This window comes from Mauremys reevesii, linkage group 18 (genome assembly GCF_016161935.1).
Source record: "Mauremys reevesii isolate NIE-2019 linkage group 18, ASM1616193v1, whole genome shotgun sequence".
NCBI classification, from domain to species: domain Eukaryota; kingdom Metazoa; phylum Chordata; order Testudines; family Geoemydidae; genus Mauremys; species Mauremys reevesii.
In genome coordinates, this window is record NC_052640.1 from 3,315,905 (window position 1) to 3,333,731 (window position 17,827).

At 50.5% G+C, this 17,827-nt stretch overlaps 1 protein-coding gene across 1 annotated transcript; it reads left to right on the forward strand.

Moving 5' to 3' along the window:
- Window positions 1–813: 813 nt before the first annotated feature.
- On the forward strand, window positions 814–16,460 carry LOC120386370 (glycolipid transfer protein). Its single transcript, XM_039505628.1, has 5 exons — window positions 814–1,002; window positions 12,270–12,331; window positions 13,145–13,278; window positions 14,353–14,503; window positions 15,457–16,460. The coding sequence occupies exons 1-5, from the start codon at window positions 900–902 to the stop codon at window positions 15,637–15,639; spliced, it is 633 nt and encodes a 210-aa protein (XP_039361562.1). The 5' UTR covers window positions 814–899; the 3' UTR covers window positions 15,640–16,460.
- The last annotated feature ends 1,367 nt before the right edge of the window (window positions 16,461–17,827 follow it).

Consider the following 17,827-nt stretch of genomic DNA (forward strand, 5'->3'; position numbering starts at 1 on the left):
GATTTTAAAAGAAGGTTCCAGACATGATCCTGGCAATTACAGACTGATAAACCTAAGCAGTACCAGGCAAAGTATCGTAAGAATGGCCACATTGGGTCAGACCAATGGTCCATCTAGCCCTGTATCCAGTGCCTTCTGATAGTGGCTAATGCAGATGCTTCCGAGGGAATGAACTGAATAGGGCAATTATCAAGTGATCCATTCCCGGGCACGCAGTCCCAGCTGCCAGCAGTCAGAGGTTTGGGCCACCCAAAGCAGTGGGTTGTGTCGCTGACCAGCCTGGCTAATAGCAATTGATGGCCCTATCCGCCATGAGCTACCAAGTTGTTGTTGTTTTTTTTTACCCAATTATCATTTTGGCCTCCACAACATCCCCTGGCGAGGAGTTCCACAGGTTACCTGTGGCTTGGGGGAAGAGGTCCTTTCTCCTGTTTGTTTTAAACCGGCTGTCTATGGATATCATCGGGTGACCCAGGCTGGTGTGTTTTAGGGAGGGGTCAGTGACACGTGCCGGAGCCCTGGCTCCACGCTGCAGGCCCATCCCCTGGGCCAGGCCTCCGGGGGGGCGCAGATGTGACTGGCCCATGCGCAGCGCCTGCCGCGCGGCCTGTCACCCCCAGGGGGCGCGCGGGCCAGGGGAGGCGTGGCCGTCATGCTCACTTCCGGAATGGGCGGGCCCGGGCGCTCCGGCACGGGGAATGGGCGGGCCTGGGCAGGCCCCGGTGATTGGGCGGGCTGGGGCGGAAGTAGCCCGGTGATTGGTCGGGACCGGTCAGGCCGGCAATGGGGACCCGCCCTAAAGAGGCTCCTGCCGGCTGCTCCGCCCCGCGCGCTCAGTGCGAGCCCTGGCGGCGGCGGCTCCGGTCCGGCTCGCGGAGCAGGCGGCCCCGCCCCCAGCCATGGCGCTGCTGCTGGAGCACGAGTTCCGGGTGCTGCCGGCGGACCGGGAGATCGAGACCGGCCCCTTCCTGGACGCCGTGGCGCATCTGCCGCCCTTCTTCGGTGAGCGCCCTGGGGTGCGGGGCTGGGGAGCAGCGCCCTGGGGTGCGGGGCTGGGCAGCTGGGGCAGCGCCCCTGGGGGGTGGGGTCCGCCCCTGGGGGGTGGGGCAGCTGGGGCAGCGCCCCTGGGGGCAGGGTGGGGAGGGGAGAGTGGCGAGGGGGAGGTGCGGGGAGGGGTCTGGCATGAGGTGTGGGTCTGGGCAGGGGAAGTGGCCTGGGCTGGCTGGGGAGGGGGGAGCACCCCTGGGGTGTGAGGGAAGTGCCCCGGGGGGTGGGTGTGGGGCTGGGAAAGGGAAGTGGCCTGGGCTGGCTGGGGAGGGGGAAGCACCCCTGGGGCGTGGGTGCAGGGGAGGACCTCATGAGCCAAGCTGAGCCAGCTCAGCCCCAGGGATGTGGCTTGTTCCCCCTCTGCCCGCTGGAGACCCCAGTGCCCTGCCTGCTGGGTTTAAGCTCCCTGTGCTGCAGTGGCATGGGACACTCGGTGGGGTGCAGGCAAAGGGGAGCCCTTTGCTCCTTGCCGGGCCTGAAGCTGAACAGCCCCTGTTCCAGCCCGAAGGGTGCTTTGGAGAGGCTGGCCCCTAACACACCCTGTGCGCTTGGACCCCTGTCTCAGCCAGGGGGGAGATGTGCCTAGCTCAGCCCTGGCAGCCCAACCCGAGATAGACACAGATGTCAAGCATAGCCTCTGTGCTGCCTTTGAGCTGAGTCCAGGGGTCTGTCTGTGGGTAGCTGATAGGGTGCGTGTGCCCTGGATATCTGTCAAGTCTGAGCCATTTTCTCACAGCAGCTGTTTTGCGAGCTCAGGGATCCTTCCCTGTGCCCTGCAGATCACTGGCTCGCTGTGCCCTTGTGTACCCAGCCACCTCAACAGTGCTCAATTTTCTGTTTCAGGTAGTGTCAGGATGCTCCAGGCTGTCTCGGATGCGCTCAGTTAGACAGAGGGTCAGACTGTATTGACTGGCACACTGTGCTTATCGCCTGGAGCTGAGAGAGTCAGGAAACCTTGTACCAGATCCAGAGGTGTGAGGGTTAGCAACACCTGTGGGAGTTTGTTGGAGAGGCTCTGTGTGGGTGGGTGGTGGGGGGGGGTTCAGCTGGCTTGTTAATTGAGAGTTAAGGCATTTCTAGCACTTTGCCAGTGCAATGGCTAGTGTTTCATGTGCTGCTTTTTTAAATGTAGGAAGGAAAGCTGTATTAGGGAAAATGGTGTAATTAACACAGTACAGCTTGTGTGTATAGATGAGCCCTTCGATGGCTGTACTCCAGTTAAAGATGTACAGTGCCTAGTGTGGATCACTTGTATTGGTATAAAGCTGCTCATACCAGGATAGCTCCTTCTTGCACAGGAATAAGCTACAAGGGTGTGAGAGAAACTTGTTACAAAATGTTTACACCTTAAACATGTAATATGCCAAGGCCTATGCTACATGCTGTCTTTGTACCTGCATATGGTATGGCTGTGAATGAGTTGGTAACTTTCTGGGCTGGAAAGGGGGACTGTAGAAAACAGAGAAGCTTGGCACACCCTTAATGTTACCTAAACTGCTTTCCTGACTTAAGCTATATAGCACAACCCTTCAGAGAAGGCTTTCTCTCCTACATGTGGGGTTCTGTGTTAACGTACACAGCTCTGTAATGGTATGTGGGGCTTTCATGTGACATGGTTACATCAGCCAAATGCACCTAAACATGGTCAACACTTTAAGTGTGTGGAGAGGATGAGATCTGTTTGTACATGAATCTCACTGAGCCCTGTATTCATAGAATCTCAGGGTTGGAAGGGACCTCAGGAGGTATCTAGTCCAACCCCCTACTCAAAGCAGGACCAATCACCAACTAAATCATCCCAGCCAGGGCTTTGTCAAGCCTGACCTTAAAAACCTCTAAGGAAGGAGATTCCACCACCTCCCTAGGTAACGTATTCCAGTGCTTCACCACCCTCCTAGTGAAAGTTTTTCCTAATATCCAACCTGGGTCTGCCAGTGTTTCTGTTAGGAGCTTTAACTTTCTGGGGTTTAAAGCACTGCTTGTTTGTTCTGGCCTCAAACCCAGCACAGCTGTGATTTAAAAAAAAAAGGGGGGGGGGTCAGGGCTGTTTGGTTTTCAAAAGCCTGGGAGACTTGGCTTGTGGTTATGTTACAATCCCCTAAGAGGAGGGGCACAGGCAGGTGTAAAGTGATGATTCTCTCTAATCTTGGACTGGGATAATGACACTTTTCCAGCACTTCTCCCAGATCTTAATACTATATATCAGGAGGTGGCTGAGGTGACTGTTAAACAGCAGTCTCCCCCTTTACAATTCAGCTGAATGAGTTGCATTGGAGTAAGGTGAGGGGGTCTGAAGGCAGCATTTAAGGCTACATAGTGTGTTGAGTCTACAAGGGCTTTGTAGGGAAACTCGGTGCCCAGGTGAGAGATCCAGAAAAATGTATCTGGAAGAGCCACAGGACAAGTGAGTGTTTGCCTGGCCCTGGGAAAGGGCATCAGTGAAGCAGCAGCCTCCCATAATTTCCAGTGCCCAGCTCAAGGAAAGGGGGATTTTGGGGGGTGATATTCCTTCTTTCCCTGCTCCGTCAGACTTCTTCTAAATGGAGACAGTCCAAGCACAAGAACAGGCCCCCATGCCCTTGCACTAAATATCCTGATGGTGTTTGGGAAAACTGCATCAGTGATTCTGCCTCAGCTGGAGTTGGCAGCACCCCCGTCATGGATTTAAATGGGAGACCATTGCCCAGTCCCCAAGGAATTGGCAGTCTAAATCATGTCCTAGAAAACGAGCACCCCAGACATAAAATCTGCTTGCCTGGCATCTAGTGTATTGATGGGACAATACATTGTTTACTTGCTCACCCCAGGGGAGTTGACAAGTAGGCCACAAGGCTTGATGCAGAATTTATGGGTGATTTTCTCTGGCCTGTGTTACACAGGAGGTCAGACTAAAAAAATCTACCTGAAATGTTGTTCTGTTTCCTGAGACAGACGTTCTGTTGCATGAGAGACCTGGGGATGGGGCTGAGTTGCCTACTAACAATTGCGTTCTCTTTGCAGTTACTGGATCAGTTTTGTTCAGTGGCTGAGATCTGCATGCCAGTTCTGATGGGAAAGGGGACAGTTCTTACGACTTGGCTGAAAAGTCAGCACTCGGCTGAGCAGCCTGCAGGGTTAACTAAGCAGGGATGTTGAAAGTGAACCCCCACTCTTCACCTCTGCACGAGAGGGTTGCAGCTAAAGCAGAAGAACTGGCTTGATGTTTATTGCCAGGGCCCTTAAGCCCTGCCTAAGCTTTAGGACTGTGGTGAATGCCTGCTCAAGAGTTCATGTAAGGTTTGGCTAGGGTGGATTCGAACTTCCATGGATTCTTGGTGGATGCCTCCTCTGATCAATTGATCCTCAAGCAGTGATGGCAGTTAAACGTCGTACCTTGGGTACATCTGCCTCTAAAGAGTTGCTCTTTCACCGCACGCAGAGGTGAACTCTGCTTCCCTGGGATGTCCTATAATGGGTCATGGGGCATCTTTTCCTGCATGGTCTGATGGTTTCCTCATCCTTTCATCTCTCTCTGCACCATGTCTCTCTCCCTAAACTGAGTTTTCAGCCCCACATCATTTCTCACTACTTTCTGTAAAGCTTTCCCTCCTTCCCACCTAGGCACTCACAATGTTTGGCAGTTGTACCCCACACCTTAAAACCAGAGGATTAAACCTACTAGCCAAAGATACTGACCAGGTGAGAAGCAATTTCTGTGCCCCCTACCTTCTCAGGCTGCTTGCGAAGAGGAGGATGTTGGGATTCCAATGAAGTGTTGACCCTCCCCCCAGCACCTGGCTTTGGCAGTGGAGAGGGGTCTGTGACTCTGCCTGTCTCTCCTCCTCAGGTTTTGATCTGTCTTCCCAGTGGAGATCTCCAGTGCCTGCCTCAGCTGTTACAGTGGTTGCCAAAGTTTTTACTGAAGTGACTCACCAACTGCGTTTTGTGTCCCCTGCTCCTCCTCGTCTCAAGCCTCCAGAGCCCTGCTCTCCCCTCCCCTCAAGCCTCCTGCTTGGCTCCCCCCAGCCTTCCCTTGCTCTTCCTCGCCCAGCCCTTTCCCCTACTGCAGCCCCAGCCAGCTCCTCTCTCTCAGGCTGCTGGCTCCAGCTGCTTCCTTTGTGCTGCTGCTGCTGCCTGGATCCCACTTCCCACCTTGCTGCCCCTGGCCCAGCAGCAGTGAGTGCAGCAGGGGAGAGGAGGAGGATGCTTCCTCAGCATGCATGGGGTGAGGAGTGACATGGGAGGACAGTGACAGGCAACCCACCTACACCTTTCCTGTGACCCCCAGTGGGTCAAGATCTGTCATTTGGGGGACACTGACTTACAGCTCTTTTGAGCAACAGTGGGGAAGCTGACTTGATTCTGTTAGTTTCATTGCTGCCCAGAGTTCTGGCTAGCAGCAGTAATACTGACAAGGAATAGTTCAGTTTTCACCCTGTTGTAGTTTGGCAGAGGCCTTGGAGCTGTAGGACTGTATCAATTCCCTTCTGCTTGCATTTGCAGAGTTATCGTTACAATCACAGGGGTTAAAATGGAAGCTTAGATTCTGCAGCTGTTCCGATGGTGCTTTCCCAGGAAAGCTGCATGTTTCCCTGAGCATGTGGGTTTGGCCTGTCCCAGTAAACTAAACCAGTTTTTAATATAAATGTTTGACAGCCAAAAGAATTAGGTATGTTCCTGATTGGTGTTATCTCCTGCAAATTACTCAGTTAAGTGGAATGCAGTATATTAGAAATCAGCCCAGTTCTCAGATAAGTAGCATGCTTCATAATTGAGTGTAACTGAATCTTGCCACCAATCCTGCTCTGTTTATAGGCAGGGGATAGTGATGCTTTGCTTTCTCTTGTTATATGATATCCAAGTGAATAAGGAGGCATCTATCCTTCAGTCATTTGGTGTGTGATCTATAGCAAAAACTTCAGCAGTGCAGTGTGGTAATGGTGACCGTCTTTGGAAGGTCAGCAAAGGGAATCTAGAGCAAGAAGGAAGATCCTGAGCCCACACGCAAAACAATGGGAGGTCTCAGAGTTGACGCTTGTGTGAGCTGCGGTGGTTATTAGATGTTGCTATTGCTGCTCTGATCAAGAGGGAAAAATCCCCAAGGTGTGTTGCACTCTGTATGGAACATCAATTCATCCCTCCAACCCAATATTTACTTTTGCCTGATTTTGCAGCATAAGCATGACTTAGGTAAGCGGTGAGTGACTCTACTGGATAGGAGGGTAGAACAACTTTTCTTTAATGGCTTGGAAAATGAAGGTAACAGCAGCACAAGTAAGAGCATTAACCTTTCTGCAGTGCTGTGGGGAGGTAAGTATCCTGGCAGCATTCTTCTGAGTGAGGTGGGGATTGTCTTTTGATAGATCAAGTTGAGATGTGGAACATAAATTAAGTGGAACTCAGCTACTCTGGTGATGGGGGCACCTTTTAAATGTGTGTAATTGTTAGTGATTTGTCTGTGGTCTACATCAAGTGGGTACTAGAGCCAGGGTTAGTGCCTGGGCATTGCTGGCTCCTAGTACTGTTCCATTGCAGGCCTCTCCTGTCTTGCTGCATTGTAACATGCTGAGCTCCTCCTGGCAGTTGGATGCCAGTGGATTAGGTAAAGCTGTTGGAAGAACATCAGGGCTACTTCAGCGAGAGATGCTGCTCTCTGACGTCATTCCGCGTGTCAGCTTCCTGGAGTCCAATGGAGGCAGTTAGGGCCAGTAGGATTTGTCACCATTTACAATAATGCTGAAGAGTTACTCTGATGCCATCTGTCTAAAACACCAAACAGAAGCCTCTCCTGAGCTCCCTGGCTCTGCTGAACCCCTTGCCCGGAGATGGGCAGGGATGCTCACTGAGCATGAGAACCTCTGGTCAGTAGTAAAGTCAGCAGCCCTCCGGGGGGAGGGGCGGGAGAGAATCTCTTTCCAATGTGGAGCTGTTTTACACCTGCAGCCCTGGAATCTGTGATTGCACAGAACCTACTCCAGCTTGGTGCGGAGAGGGTCTGGAACAGTCTGTGTGAAGGGCAACTCTGTGTCGCCAAGCAGCAGTGTAAAAAGGGCAGCAGAGGTTCCATGCTTGTCTCAATGACGATCAGATTTCTCAGAGTACAAGAGAAAAGTTGTTTTCTTCTGGCAGCCCCACAAATGTTGCCTGTGACAGATGAGTGAAGGCAGGATTTGGCTTTGTGACTGGAGCCAAGTTCACAGTTCGGTTATAGCTACCAGCAAACAGTGCTAGACTCTATCTGGGGTAAAAAACAGTAACTTCAAATAAAAACGTTGACTCTGAATTCACATGGGGAGCAACAGATCTGTTGAACAAAAATGTCACTCCTTACCAGACCACTAGCTACATCCCAGCAGACTGTTTGAAATATGATGCCTTAAAACTTCCCTGGCACGCCCATCATTGCTATCAGCCTGTGGGGCGTGCTCATGGGTGAGAACCAAAGCATCTTACAAAGAGATCATCCCACGTGTGGTCTGCCCGACTCAGTCCTGTCGTAATCCAGTGACTGGATTGCATCACTGTACAACTCATGCAGTAGAAGGTTAATTGAAGACCCCATCCAACTGGCTAAACGACTGAGTTGAAAAACTGTTCAAATTCCCTTGAGTCAAACTGGTCGCTGTAAGAGCCACCTGGGCCAGCCAGACCACATCAGAGGGAGCTGAACAACAACACACGATCATGATTTAACAGTCACCTGGAAGATCAGGGTAGACCCCAGATTGGAGTCCAGTGCTTTAACCACAGGATTGCTGTCCTTGTCCTGTCCCCCCTCACTGCTGGGGCACTGGAAGCTTGGTCTTCTGGGCAGTGACCTTTATAGTACTTCATGGCTTCCCTCCCTCCACCACACTAGCGGTTGGTTGAGGTTCTTATGGCATTGTTTCAAATCAGGCTTGGGGAGGACTTTAAGATGCTATTGTGGGAAGGCAGCTTGATAGACCAGATTTCAGCCTGAAGTGATGTGCATGTAGTGTCACTCCAAGAACCTTCTCCATTTCCCAGGATTCCTTTCCTTGAGCCGGCCCTTCAAAAACACAGCCCAGCTTTGCTGTGAGAGAGGAGCTGTCTGTCTCTCACCAGCAACCCTCAAACACAGCATAGAGCAGCCTGGTGACACTGGCAATAGAGGCTTGTCTCAAAACATCTGTTCAGAAATCTGGTTTTATCACACTGTGACCTTACTGAACTCCCAACTCCCCTAGTGCAGATGGAGTTGTGTTAGGGAGCAGTATCCAGAGTAACTTGTGTTATATAAACACCACAGTGAAGCCATTAGCAGCTGCCTCCTTCACAAATACCTATAATGATGGTCTTTTGTAACCACTGACACATCTGCAGTGTAATTTAAAGGCTTGTTTACACTTGAAAGTTAATTCGGCTCAAAGTAGGGTGTGGATTTAACATGCGATATCTGTTCTGGACTAACTCATGTGCGGACATGCCCTAAAAAGCCTGATTTTTATTAGGCATTGGGATATTTCAACACAGTGGATAATCTGCTGTTAAATTGTGAGGAAATCAAGTGTCTGGTATAGCGCAAGCAGAAAAGAGGGGCTGATTATCCATCTCACCCTCAGCTTTATCACCAGCTTCTCCAGGATTTCTTCCTGGGATGAAATAGGAAGGTGGCACCTCACTGTAGAGGGTATAAAAGTTGCTAGGGTGAGGCAGCCAGCAAGAGTCAGTGTGCTGCGTTCTGGGGCAATGTGACGCAGAAGGACCCAGTCTGAGTAACTGAGCTAAAACTGGTAAAACAGGAATGTGAAAGGCAGAGCAGTTGTGTTCACAGGACAGGGTTTGTGCTAAACGTATCCTTGGACAGGCTGCTGCAATAAGATCTTATGGGAGCAAGAAGCTGCTTGTATCCTTATGCTCTGGGAATGCTCCTCTACATCCACATGTTTTGGGCAGAACGTAATTGCCGAGTTAGTTTTTTCCTAGCAAATAAAGCTGTTACAAGCTAACCATGTAGTTTTAAACCTAATGTATGTTCATTGGAAGCTGAATAAATCTGAAAACCTTTGGCTCAGCAGAGCACTAATTGCTAAAAAAGTAGTGCTACAAAAACAGAAATCCAAAAAGCAGTCAGTGATTGGCGCATAGACATCATAAGCTAGGCTGCCACGGAAAGAATTGTATACCATAAGAGTCTCAGATAGAGGATGCCTTCCTAGAAGGATCTGAATGATCCTATTAAATGCATACCCTGCTCCTTGCCCAGCCTCTGAATTTTGCTTCTGTTCATCTTGTTCTAATGTTTTTCCCTTCTCTGCATGTAGAATTAGGCAGAATAAGATTTAAAACTAGTTGGATTTTTATAAACCAATTGTAAATGGTAATGCAAATTGATTCATATTCTGTATAATCAGATGTTGATGTTGAAAGCTGCATATGGAGGGATGGGGGAGGCCTGTATGTGTATATTGAAAGTTTTAGCCAGTTAATGGTGGAAGGAAAGAAGCAGCTTGTGAGCACTGTCAGGGTGTTGGAAAGCTGTGTCCCCTGGGATGGCTGCTGCTCGGTTGATTGGGATCTCACTGCAGCTCCTTTCTGGACAGCCCTGAGCCCTTTTCCCAAAGTAGAATGGGCTGTGGGGAGCCAGAGAAGGGGTTTGGCAAACAGCGCTTTGCTAACCCGCTATCTTTGCTGTTCAGTGGCACGGAGGCTGGCATTCCTTCTCAGCCCATCCCCGTGGACATCACTGCTGCTTTGGGTCCTGCCAGGCCCAGGTTCCTTCTGGCATCCTGTGCCCCCCTCGGCTTTCCTGACTTCCTCCTGGTTCTCCCTGTCTGACTGTTCCTGGAGGGGACCCTGCTCTGCTCTCTCCGGGTGAGCTCACTTGCACAGTCTCAACCATCCTCCTGATGCTGACGGCTCAGGATCTGCCTCTGCTCCTGACCCATCACCTTGCCCTGGCTGCCATCTCCTTTGGGAGTCTGGCTTCAAGCTCGAATGTAGCATGGCCAAGGCTGTGCTCATGTCCTCTCCTTTTCAACCAGTGCAGTGATGGACTGGGGCCTCTAGCTGCTGCAGTAATGTATGTCCTAGGTCAGACACGTCTCCCGTCAGTGTGTTGGGGACGGGGGAGCTCGTCCCATGGAAATAATGAACCAGTTCACTTGTCTAGTGTGGATGGGCCTGGCAGTCCCAGGCTGCTGGCTAACAGGATTTCCATAGTCCATGGGGGAGGGGCAGGGGCGTCATGACGTGTACAGCAGCAACTTTTTTCTAAGCAGACTGGCTGGCCCCATGCAGAAAAATCCCAGTGGGGAGTGTGGTGCCCATGGTGCACTGCCAGTGGGGATTACACTGTATCAGAGCCCCAGCCACTGGGAGGTGGGTGGGAAGGATATTTCATGAATTGCCCCAGTTGCATTTCCTGGGTTGATGCTCCTCAGTGGCAAACCCGGAGTGCTGATTCTGCTGCCTTTCCATGTCCTGGTGTCAGGACGTGCGTCTCTCCTTGCACGGGTAGAATCTGTTGCTAAGTTAAATGTCCATCAGACAATAGCAGTGTTCTGTTCCAGTAGCTGCCTCAGTGGTCGTGCTCCTGACAATGTCTGCTATTGTGGGAGAATTGCGTTACAAAAAGCAGAGTATAAAGCAGTGTAATGGCTGCCTTGATTGCCAGCCACTATAAATGACTTGCTGTATCTCTTAATTGAATGCATTGATTTTACTGAAACACTTTGTTCGAGCTCCATAAGTCACAGTACAGTAACCAAACCCCCTTCAAGTTGGGTAAAGTAGGCAGATGGCGTGAAAATGGTTCCCAAGTGCTTGTGGTACCTGCCCACATGGCTCTCTCTGCCCGAGGGCTCTGGCCTCTGGTGCTCTGCTGTTCTCTGGAGTAACTCTTTGCTTTAGGGCAGATGTTCTTGAGAGCCAGCAGTGCAAGTGTGCCAGGGCCCTTCCCCGTCTCTGTGTGTAACTCTGGGGATCTGGCTGAAGCACAAGAAATTAAAGCTTCAGGCTTCAATAAAGTGAATTTGGTGATGGTGAAGTGCAGGTGCGTCATGGGCAGCCATGAAGCTGACCTGGCTCTGCCTTGCTCTCGTCATTCCCTCTTCCCCGTTGTCAGTGTGGTTCTGCCCCGGCCTGGCGGAGCGCTGGGAAGGGTGAGTGGGATCATTCAGCCTCTGGTGCCTCCTACACTGCTGGGAAGGGGCTGACCACGGAGCTGGGTTTCTCTGCTTTGCGTGCTTGTCCATGGGAGCCCCCCGACTCCTGGTCTATTTCAACCCAATCCAAATTCAGGCCTGTAATCTAGAGACAAAGGGTCTGTGTCCCTTGGCATCTCTGCTGGATCTAAATATCATTGCCAGCCCTGTGCAAACAGGGTCCAGGATTTCTCTGAAGGATTGTTCAGGGTCAGGAAAATATTACACACTAACTGAAACCAAGCTAACGGTCAGTGGCGCTGCCCTTCAGTTAACCAGCCTTGACTAAAAATACAGTGCACAACAATGGCAGGGAGGAAGTAATCAGAATCCACAGCTTATTGCTAAGAACTGAAACTGGTGCCCCTTCCCTTGCAATAACTAGTGTGTGAGCTGTCCCAAGGGAAGAGCACAATAAGCCATGGCACTGGGCGTGGCCAGTGCTAGACCCTCACCTGGGGTCGACATGGTAAAAGTGAAGTGTGTTTTTTCCCTGTGTTCTTCCCTCTGGACAGCTCATGCAAACATGCCTCCTTTTGAGCAGTGAGGACAAGGCCATAAAGTGGGGGCTGAGAAGTCAGATTCTCAACAAAGGAAAGAGTTCAAACTGGGACATGTGTAAGCGCTAAACTGCTGACGAGTGACAGTGAAGATGAAACTGGGGGATGTAAAGTGATGTGGTGTTACAGCATGACCAAGCTGACTGCCTTGAGAGCATTTAGACCTTAAGCAGGACTCACTTCCTGCCCCAGTAAATTGGTGGTACCACTGATATGAGCTGAAGCTGAATTGGCTTGTCCCTGAAATGCTGTGAAGATGGAAGCAGTAGGACTGCTTGTGAGTTTTGCCCCAAGTGTGTGGTTATTTATCCACTGGACACCCCCTTTGTAGCTCGGCTGTTTGTAAATACCTCATGCTTTTCACCCTGGCTTGTTTGTATCTGATCTGTTCTGGATCTGTTGCCTTTTGACTCTGTTTCAGAGGTATTTGGTTGTATACCCTGATTCAGGGATCTGGTCTGTGACATAAATTGGCTTTCTGTTGGCCTTCCTGACACGCCCTCATTATTTTTTCTAGATTGCCTTGGGACACCAATAGTGTATTCGCCAGTCAAAGCAGATCTAGCTGGAAATATCAAGGTAGGAAGGGGTATCCCTGAGATCTCAGATTCTCCAAGACCTGTATTCTGATGTTACTTGTGCTACATCACCAAACTCCAACACTAAAGGCTACAATCACTAATAATTGTGCTGTGCTGGGGAGACTTGAATATGATTTTCTCCCATGTGAAGCTGTTATCAAAATGGAAAGCTGTGAATTGGAGATGGCAAAGAGGGTGACACTGGGTTTCTTAGCACAGCTTCAAGCAGAGGAGCATTCAGTCCAGGGTTTCTTCTTTCTTCCTACCGCCTTCCCTTCCCCCTGCCAAGACCTCTGTATAGGTTCAGGTTCGACACTTGCTATTAGGGTTCTTTCACCGGATTTAGCTCTGTATTGACTGGCCTCTTCAGTTAGTTGCTTCTGCTTGAAATCCCCCACAGTGCCTAAGCAGTGAATAAAAGGAACAAAGCTGGCGTGAGAGCACCAGCCCAATGTCTCCAGCAAGCCTTGAATATTCTTACTTACTTTGCAGTCATAAAATGGGAGTCTCTTCCTGAAGGCGCCTGCAGTTCTGTGGACTTGGGTTTCCAGCAAAAATGCTCTTTGGCTAGTTCATCGCTGACTTCAAAGTTTATGCGGCTGTGGTGCTATCTACCGATGTTAAACACCCTGAATTCAGATAAATACTTAAACCATTTTCCCTCCTCCTCCTCCTGCAATGTTGCTGTATATTGCTAAGCTGCCTGTAATGGGAGTGCATAACACTGCATTTTAATTGCAGTATGCTCGTTTCTAAGGCTGTAGGCTGCTTTCAGGCAAAGCTCTGAATTATTTCCTTTGGTCAATTTCAGAAAATCCGAGCAGTTTATGAATCAAATCCCACCAAGTTCAAAACGCTAAAGAACATTTTGGAAGTGGAGAAGGAAATGTATGGACCAGCGTGGCCGAAAACTGGTGCAACGCTGGCACTAATGTGGCTAAAAAGGTGAAGTGTGGATTCTGTGGCTGTTGCACACTTGTGGGTGTAAATCTCTCTAGACTTGCATGCCAAATGTTGATTCCACTCCAGAGAACAAGTTGCTCTTCTTGGCTTTGGCCTAGTTAAAACTCCATTGCTATTAATTTGTCCCCCTCCAGTGTCTGTCACCTGGTAAAACAACACTGCTGTCTTCCCTATGTAATGTCTGTTCTAGCACAGTGGTTCTCAACCAGGGGGCTGTGGGACCCCACAGCTGAAGCTCAGAGCCCCAGCGGAGCTGACCCTCCACACGAGGGTGAAGCTGAAGGCCCAGGGCTGAAGTTGGGATCAGAGTCCCAAGCACCCCATACCCCTCCATCCAGTGCCTGAAATCTGGAGCTCCAAGCCGCGAGGCGTGTGCACCCCCCCACACACACACCCAGTGGCTGAAGCCATCAGCAGGGCTGAAGCCTGGTGCCCCAGTGCCTGCACCAGGCTGAAAATAGGAGTCCTGAGCCTCTGTTTCCAGTAGGGCTGAAGCCCCAGCAGAGCCAGGGGCCTGAATCCCAGAGCCCCTAGCCCCAGCACCTGTCCCAGGCTAAAGCCCTGTGCCCCAGCAGGGCAGGAGCCAGGAGCAGAGCCACAGGGCTGAAGCCCTAGTGCACCCTCCCTCCCCCCATGCCCCCAACCCAGTTGCTGAAGCCAGGAGCCCTGAACTTGCCCCTGTCTCCTCTCTCTTCCACCCCTCCCCTGCTGGGGTAGGGTGGGGGGAGGGGAAGCTCAAAAGAAGGTTTGGCCTAGACCACGTGGGCTACCTGGTGCACACGACAGGAATGGTAAATTCTGGAGAGGGCCATGTGAAAACCCTGGTGCAAGAAATTCAGAATCCTGCAGCAGCCACAGCCTGTTAACCTCCCTTGGAGGCATTTTGAGACTGGTACCGTGGATGACACTTGCAGGGAGGTGCCAAGCTGGCAGATGCTGCTTCTCTCATAACTTGGGCTGACAGGTGATAGTTGAACTGTGAAATGCCTGGTGGACAGTTGTGTGTCTAGTGCAAACCTCTCTCACAGCTGTTCTGTGCTCTCCTTATTCACTCAGGGGCCTGAAGTTCATTCAAGTTCTCCTGCAGAGCCTTTCGGATGGCGAGAGGGATGAGGAAAACCCGAACCTCATCAGAGTCAATGCACTGAAAGCCTATGAAATAGCTCTGAAGAAATATCATGGCTGGATGCTGCAGAAGCTCTTTTCAGTGAGTGCCTCCAAAGGGACTGGGGGAGAGACGCCCGACTGACTGGATGGGCGTAGCCCCTGGAGCTGTGCTTCATGGTGAAGGTGGCTGGGAGTTGGTGCCTAGAGGCGTGCTCTATAAATGCCTTTAGTCTCTCCTGCATAAGGAGTGCAGGATTGGGCTCTGATCGGCTGCTTCTAGGCTTGGCCGGGAGGGGACATGATTTTCCAAAGTATCTCAGGATTTGGGAGTCCATCTACACACCATAAAGGAACCTGACTTCTCAGAGGGCAGAGCTCCTGCCTGCTGAAAACCCAGCCCCTGGGCTTTGGTCACTAGTCACTCCTGGAAATCCTGGCCAGTTGGGGCTATGCTTGGGACCCCCACGGGGGACTTGTGGGCTCTGGGCTAGTATCCCTGAACCCAAGGAGATGCTCAATTCTGAGTAGCCAGTGGGGTTACTCTGGAAGTTTTGCTGCTGTAGATGCTTGTCACAGCAACTTCTGCATAGCGGATTGTTGGTCTCGGCTGCACTTGTAAGAACTCACTTAGATACTTTGGTGCAGAGCCGGGAGTGTTCTGTTGGGGGATGGGCCCTAATAGCGCCAATGGGAGCCTGGGCAAGGCAGTGGGAGTTTGTGGTAGGCAGAACGGACAATGGTGAGCTCGGGGGCGGGGGGGGGGGGGTGTCTCGGCAGTGGGGCAAGGGATGGCAGTGCTGATTTAATCTTCTATACTGAGTATTTCCTCAATTAGGCAACTTGGGTGCAAAACTTAAGTTTCCTGCCACCTTTTGGCTTTAAGCCTTGTGGGCCTGCGGCTTTGAGGTGCTGAGTTCATGCAGCTTCTAGGGTGCGTACAGCCCAAGAGGGGCTCATTTTATCATCCATTTGCACAAAACCAGTGTGAACTCTGAAGTGCACCAGGTGTCCTGCCTACCTCTGCTTCACTACAAGTTCTTCCCCCTCTCCTAGGGATCCATCTATGCTCTTCCCTACAAGTCGGATTTACTGAAGGCTCTCGAGAAAGGAAAAGACGTGAATGAGGAGGAGACTATAGAGAAGATCCATCAGTTCCTAGCAAAAGCCACTCCTGTGCTGGATGCGATTTATGATATGTACACAAAAATGAATGCAGAACTGAACTACAAAGCTTAACATTTGCACAGGACTCCTACCAAGTATAAAATACACACTACCTTCACGCTGAAGTGGGAACCCTAAATCACTGAGCACTGGGGCTGCTCCTGTTCATCAAGTGACTGAGATTCCTGGCCTGGATATGCAGGGAATAGCCTGGTTTTTAAATAGTCTTTTCTATAGAAACAGAGCACTAAAATAATGATTGTATCTCAAATCTTCATGGAACTTCAAACAGGTGTTTACCAACTGGGGAGCAATGAAACTTTCTACTCTTTGCTTAACAGATTTCTTGAAAGCCTATCTGGGGGAATGAGGTGTAACTGACAACAATGCTAAGATGCTATTTTCTGGCTTTACCTCACTTTTAGATAAGTGTGTATCTTGTGAAGATATTGGTATATAATTTGGATTGCCTGTATATTTAGATATGATGAGTTTGTACTCCCATTGCAGCAGTTACCTATGATGGCCTGTGTGCAGGGTGAATGTGGTTAAACAGCTTGATTACACTGTGACTGAGAAGCTTCCAGAATAATGCCAGAAATTTGCAAGAAAATAAGCCTTCAGTGATTTCTCTTCTCCGCTCCCCCGGTCACATTGATATCTTGTAGGATTCTGCGTTTCCTCCAGTGTGGGAATGGTTTCTTCTGCCTACCTATTTCTTCAGGGACAGTTACTCCAAGTTAAACCACTTGTAACGTCTATGTGTATCTTTCTAAAAATTTCTCTCCAGAGACACAAGGTGCCTTAATAGTGGTTTGTGACACAACTGAGCCTTACCTTAGCACAATGCGGGAGGGAGGGGAGAGAACTTCAAATAAATGCTAAAAATGAAACATCTGTTTTGAAATTCTTTTGATGTCCTCTGACTAGAGAAATTCCTTCTCCTTGGGTGCCAGTCTCCTCACCCCATCTGTTCTCTTAAATTTTACATGGAGCATCTGTTTGATAATGCTTCACTCTGCAAACATCTGGCGTCCTAGATATGCAGTTAGATCATTCTAGTAGCTAAATTACCTACAAGCCTATTTCAGAGCCAGACTCCTTGTAGCTCACCAGCAGATGGGGCTGTTTAGCCTGATCCAGCTTTAGTTCAGCTGACTTTTATATTTGCTATTTAAACTTTATTTGGCTGTCCTGTTCCTCCAGCTTTTAGCAGGATGGAGGCAGAGTAATGGGGTTCAAATTGCCTGCTGCCTTTTCCTGCCTGTTTTTTTTTTTTTAAACAGGACACCTTGGCTGTCTTAACTGGGCCCAGAGTTCTATTGTTTAAAGTATTTCCATGGGATCTAGCTACACTTTCAGGTACTAGGCTCTGCTTTTTCCATCCCCATGCTCAGCATTAGGAGAAAAGGTTGGTTAAAATCTGGCCAGGTGCTCATCTGATGCCATGCTTAATACTTTGTTGATCTCAGAGTAAGTTTAGTGCTGCTGGAACATGCCAGCATTGTCCCCTGTGAGCTACAGAACAGGGCAGCACCAACCCAAGCGGCCCATGGCTGCCCTCTAAACGTGCCCTGGCTCGGGGCATGCAGGAAGCCCTAATCTATGGAAGGAAGGAAAAGTTGCTCAATCACAAGCCCCACCTTGCCATTTCTGAGACTGCACGCAGGGGGCTGCAAAGCGAGCAGATAGAGACGGGAGCTTGGGGAATGCCTGTCAGAGGGGCAGCCATCTTCCAGCAAGGTGCAGAGGCAGTGGGTAGAGAAGGCCAGGGCAGGCTAAGCCTCCCCTAGCAGAGCTGGTTGTGGGGTTTGCAGGGGAAGGTTTTTTCTTTATGCCCCATGCAGGGTATGTGCTACTCACCTTCCTGGGTTCCTCAGGAATGTCTCGAGTCCAGGGCGATTACTGAGGAACTCAGGAAGGTGAGTAACACATTCTGCCTCTTGGCTCCAGACCCTGCATGGGGCAGATCAAAATCTCAGCTTCTTTGGAAGAGATGAGCTTTTCCCAGGGTGGTGGCTTGGTCTCAGGAGGGGGAAGGTGCAGCACAGCTTGGAGGGCACCAGCCAGCCTGGGCCTTCTCTGGGGGAGGTGGGAGGAGTTGGGGCTCTGGCTGGGGGGCTCCACCTGCTGCCCAGGGTGGTTTGAGTCCTGCCTGACAGTGAAACAGACGAACTATATTCAGTGAAGCTTTGCTTGCTCTAGGCAGCTCTCTTCCCCTCCACCCAAGGAAATGCCCCATTTATCGCCTATGGGGCAT

Bases quoted from the DNA above. Each gene is read 5' to 3' on its own strand.
- LOC120386370 (XM_039505628.1), top strand. From the start codon at position 900: ATGGCGCTGCTGCTGGAGCACGAGTTCCGGGTGCTGCCGGCGGACCGG. The intron at 1,003-12,269 runs GTGAGCGCCCTG...TATTTTTTCTAG, and splicing joins GCATCTGCCGCCCTTCTTCG to ATTGCCTTGGGACACCAATA. The intron at 14,504-15,456 runs GTGAGTGCCTCC...CCCCTCTCCTAG, and splicing joins TGCTGCAGAAGCTCTTTTCA to GGATCCATCTATGCTCTTCC.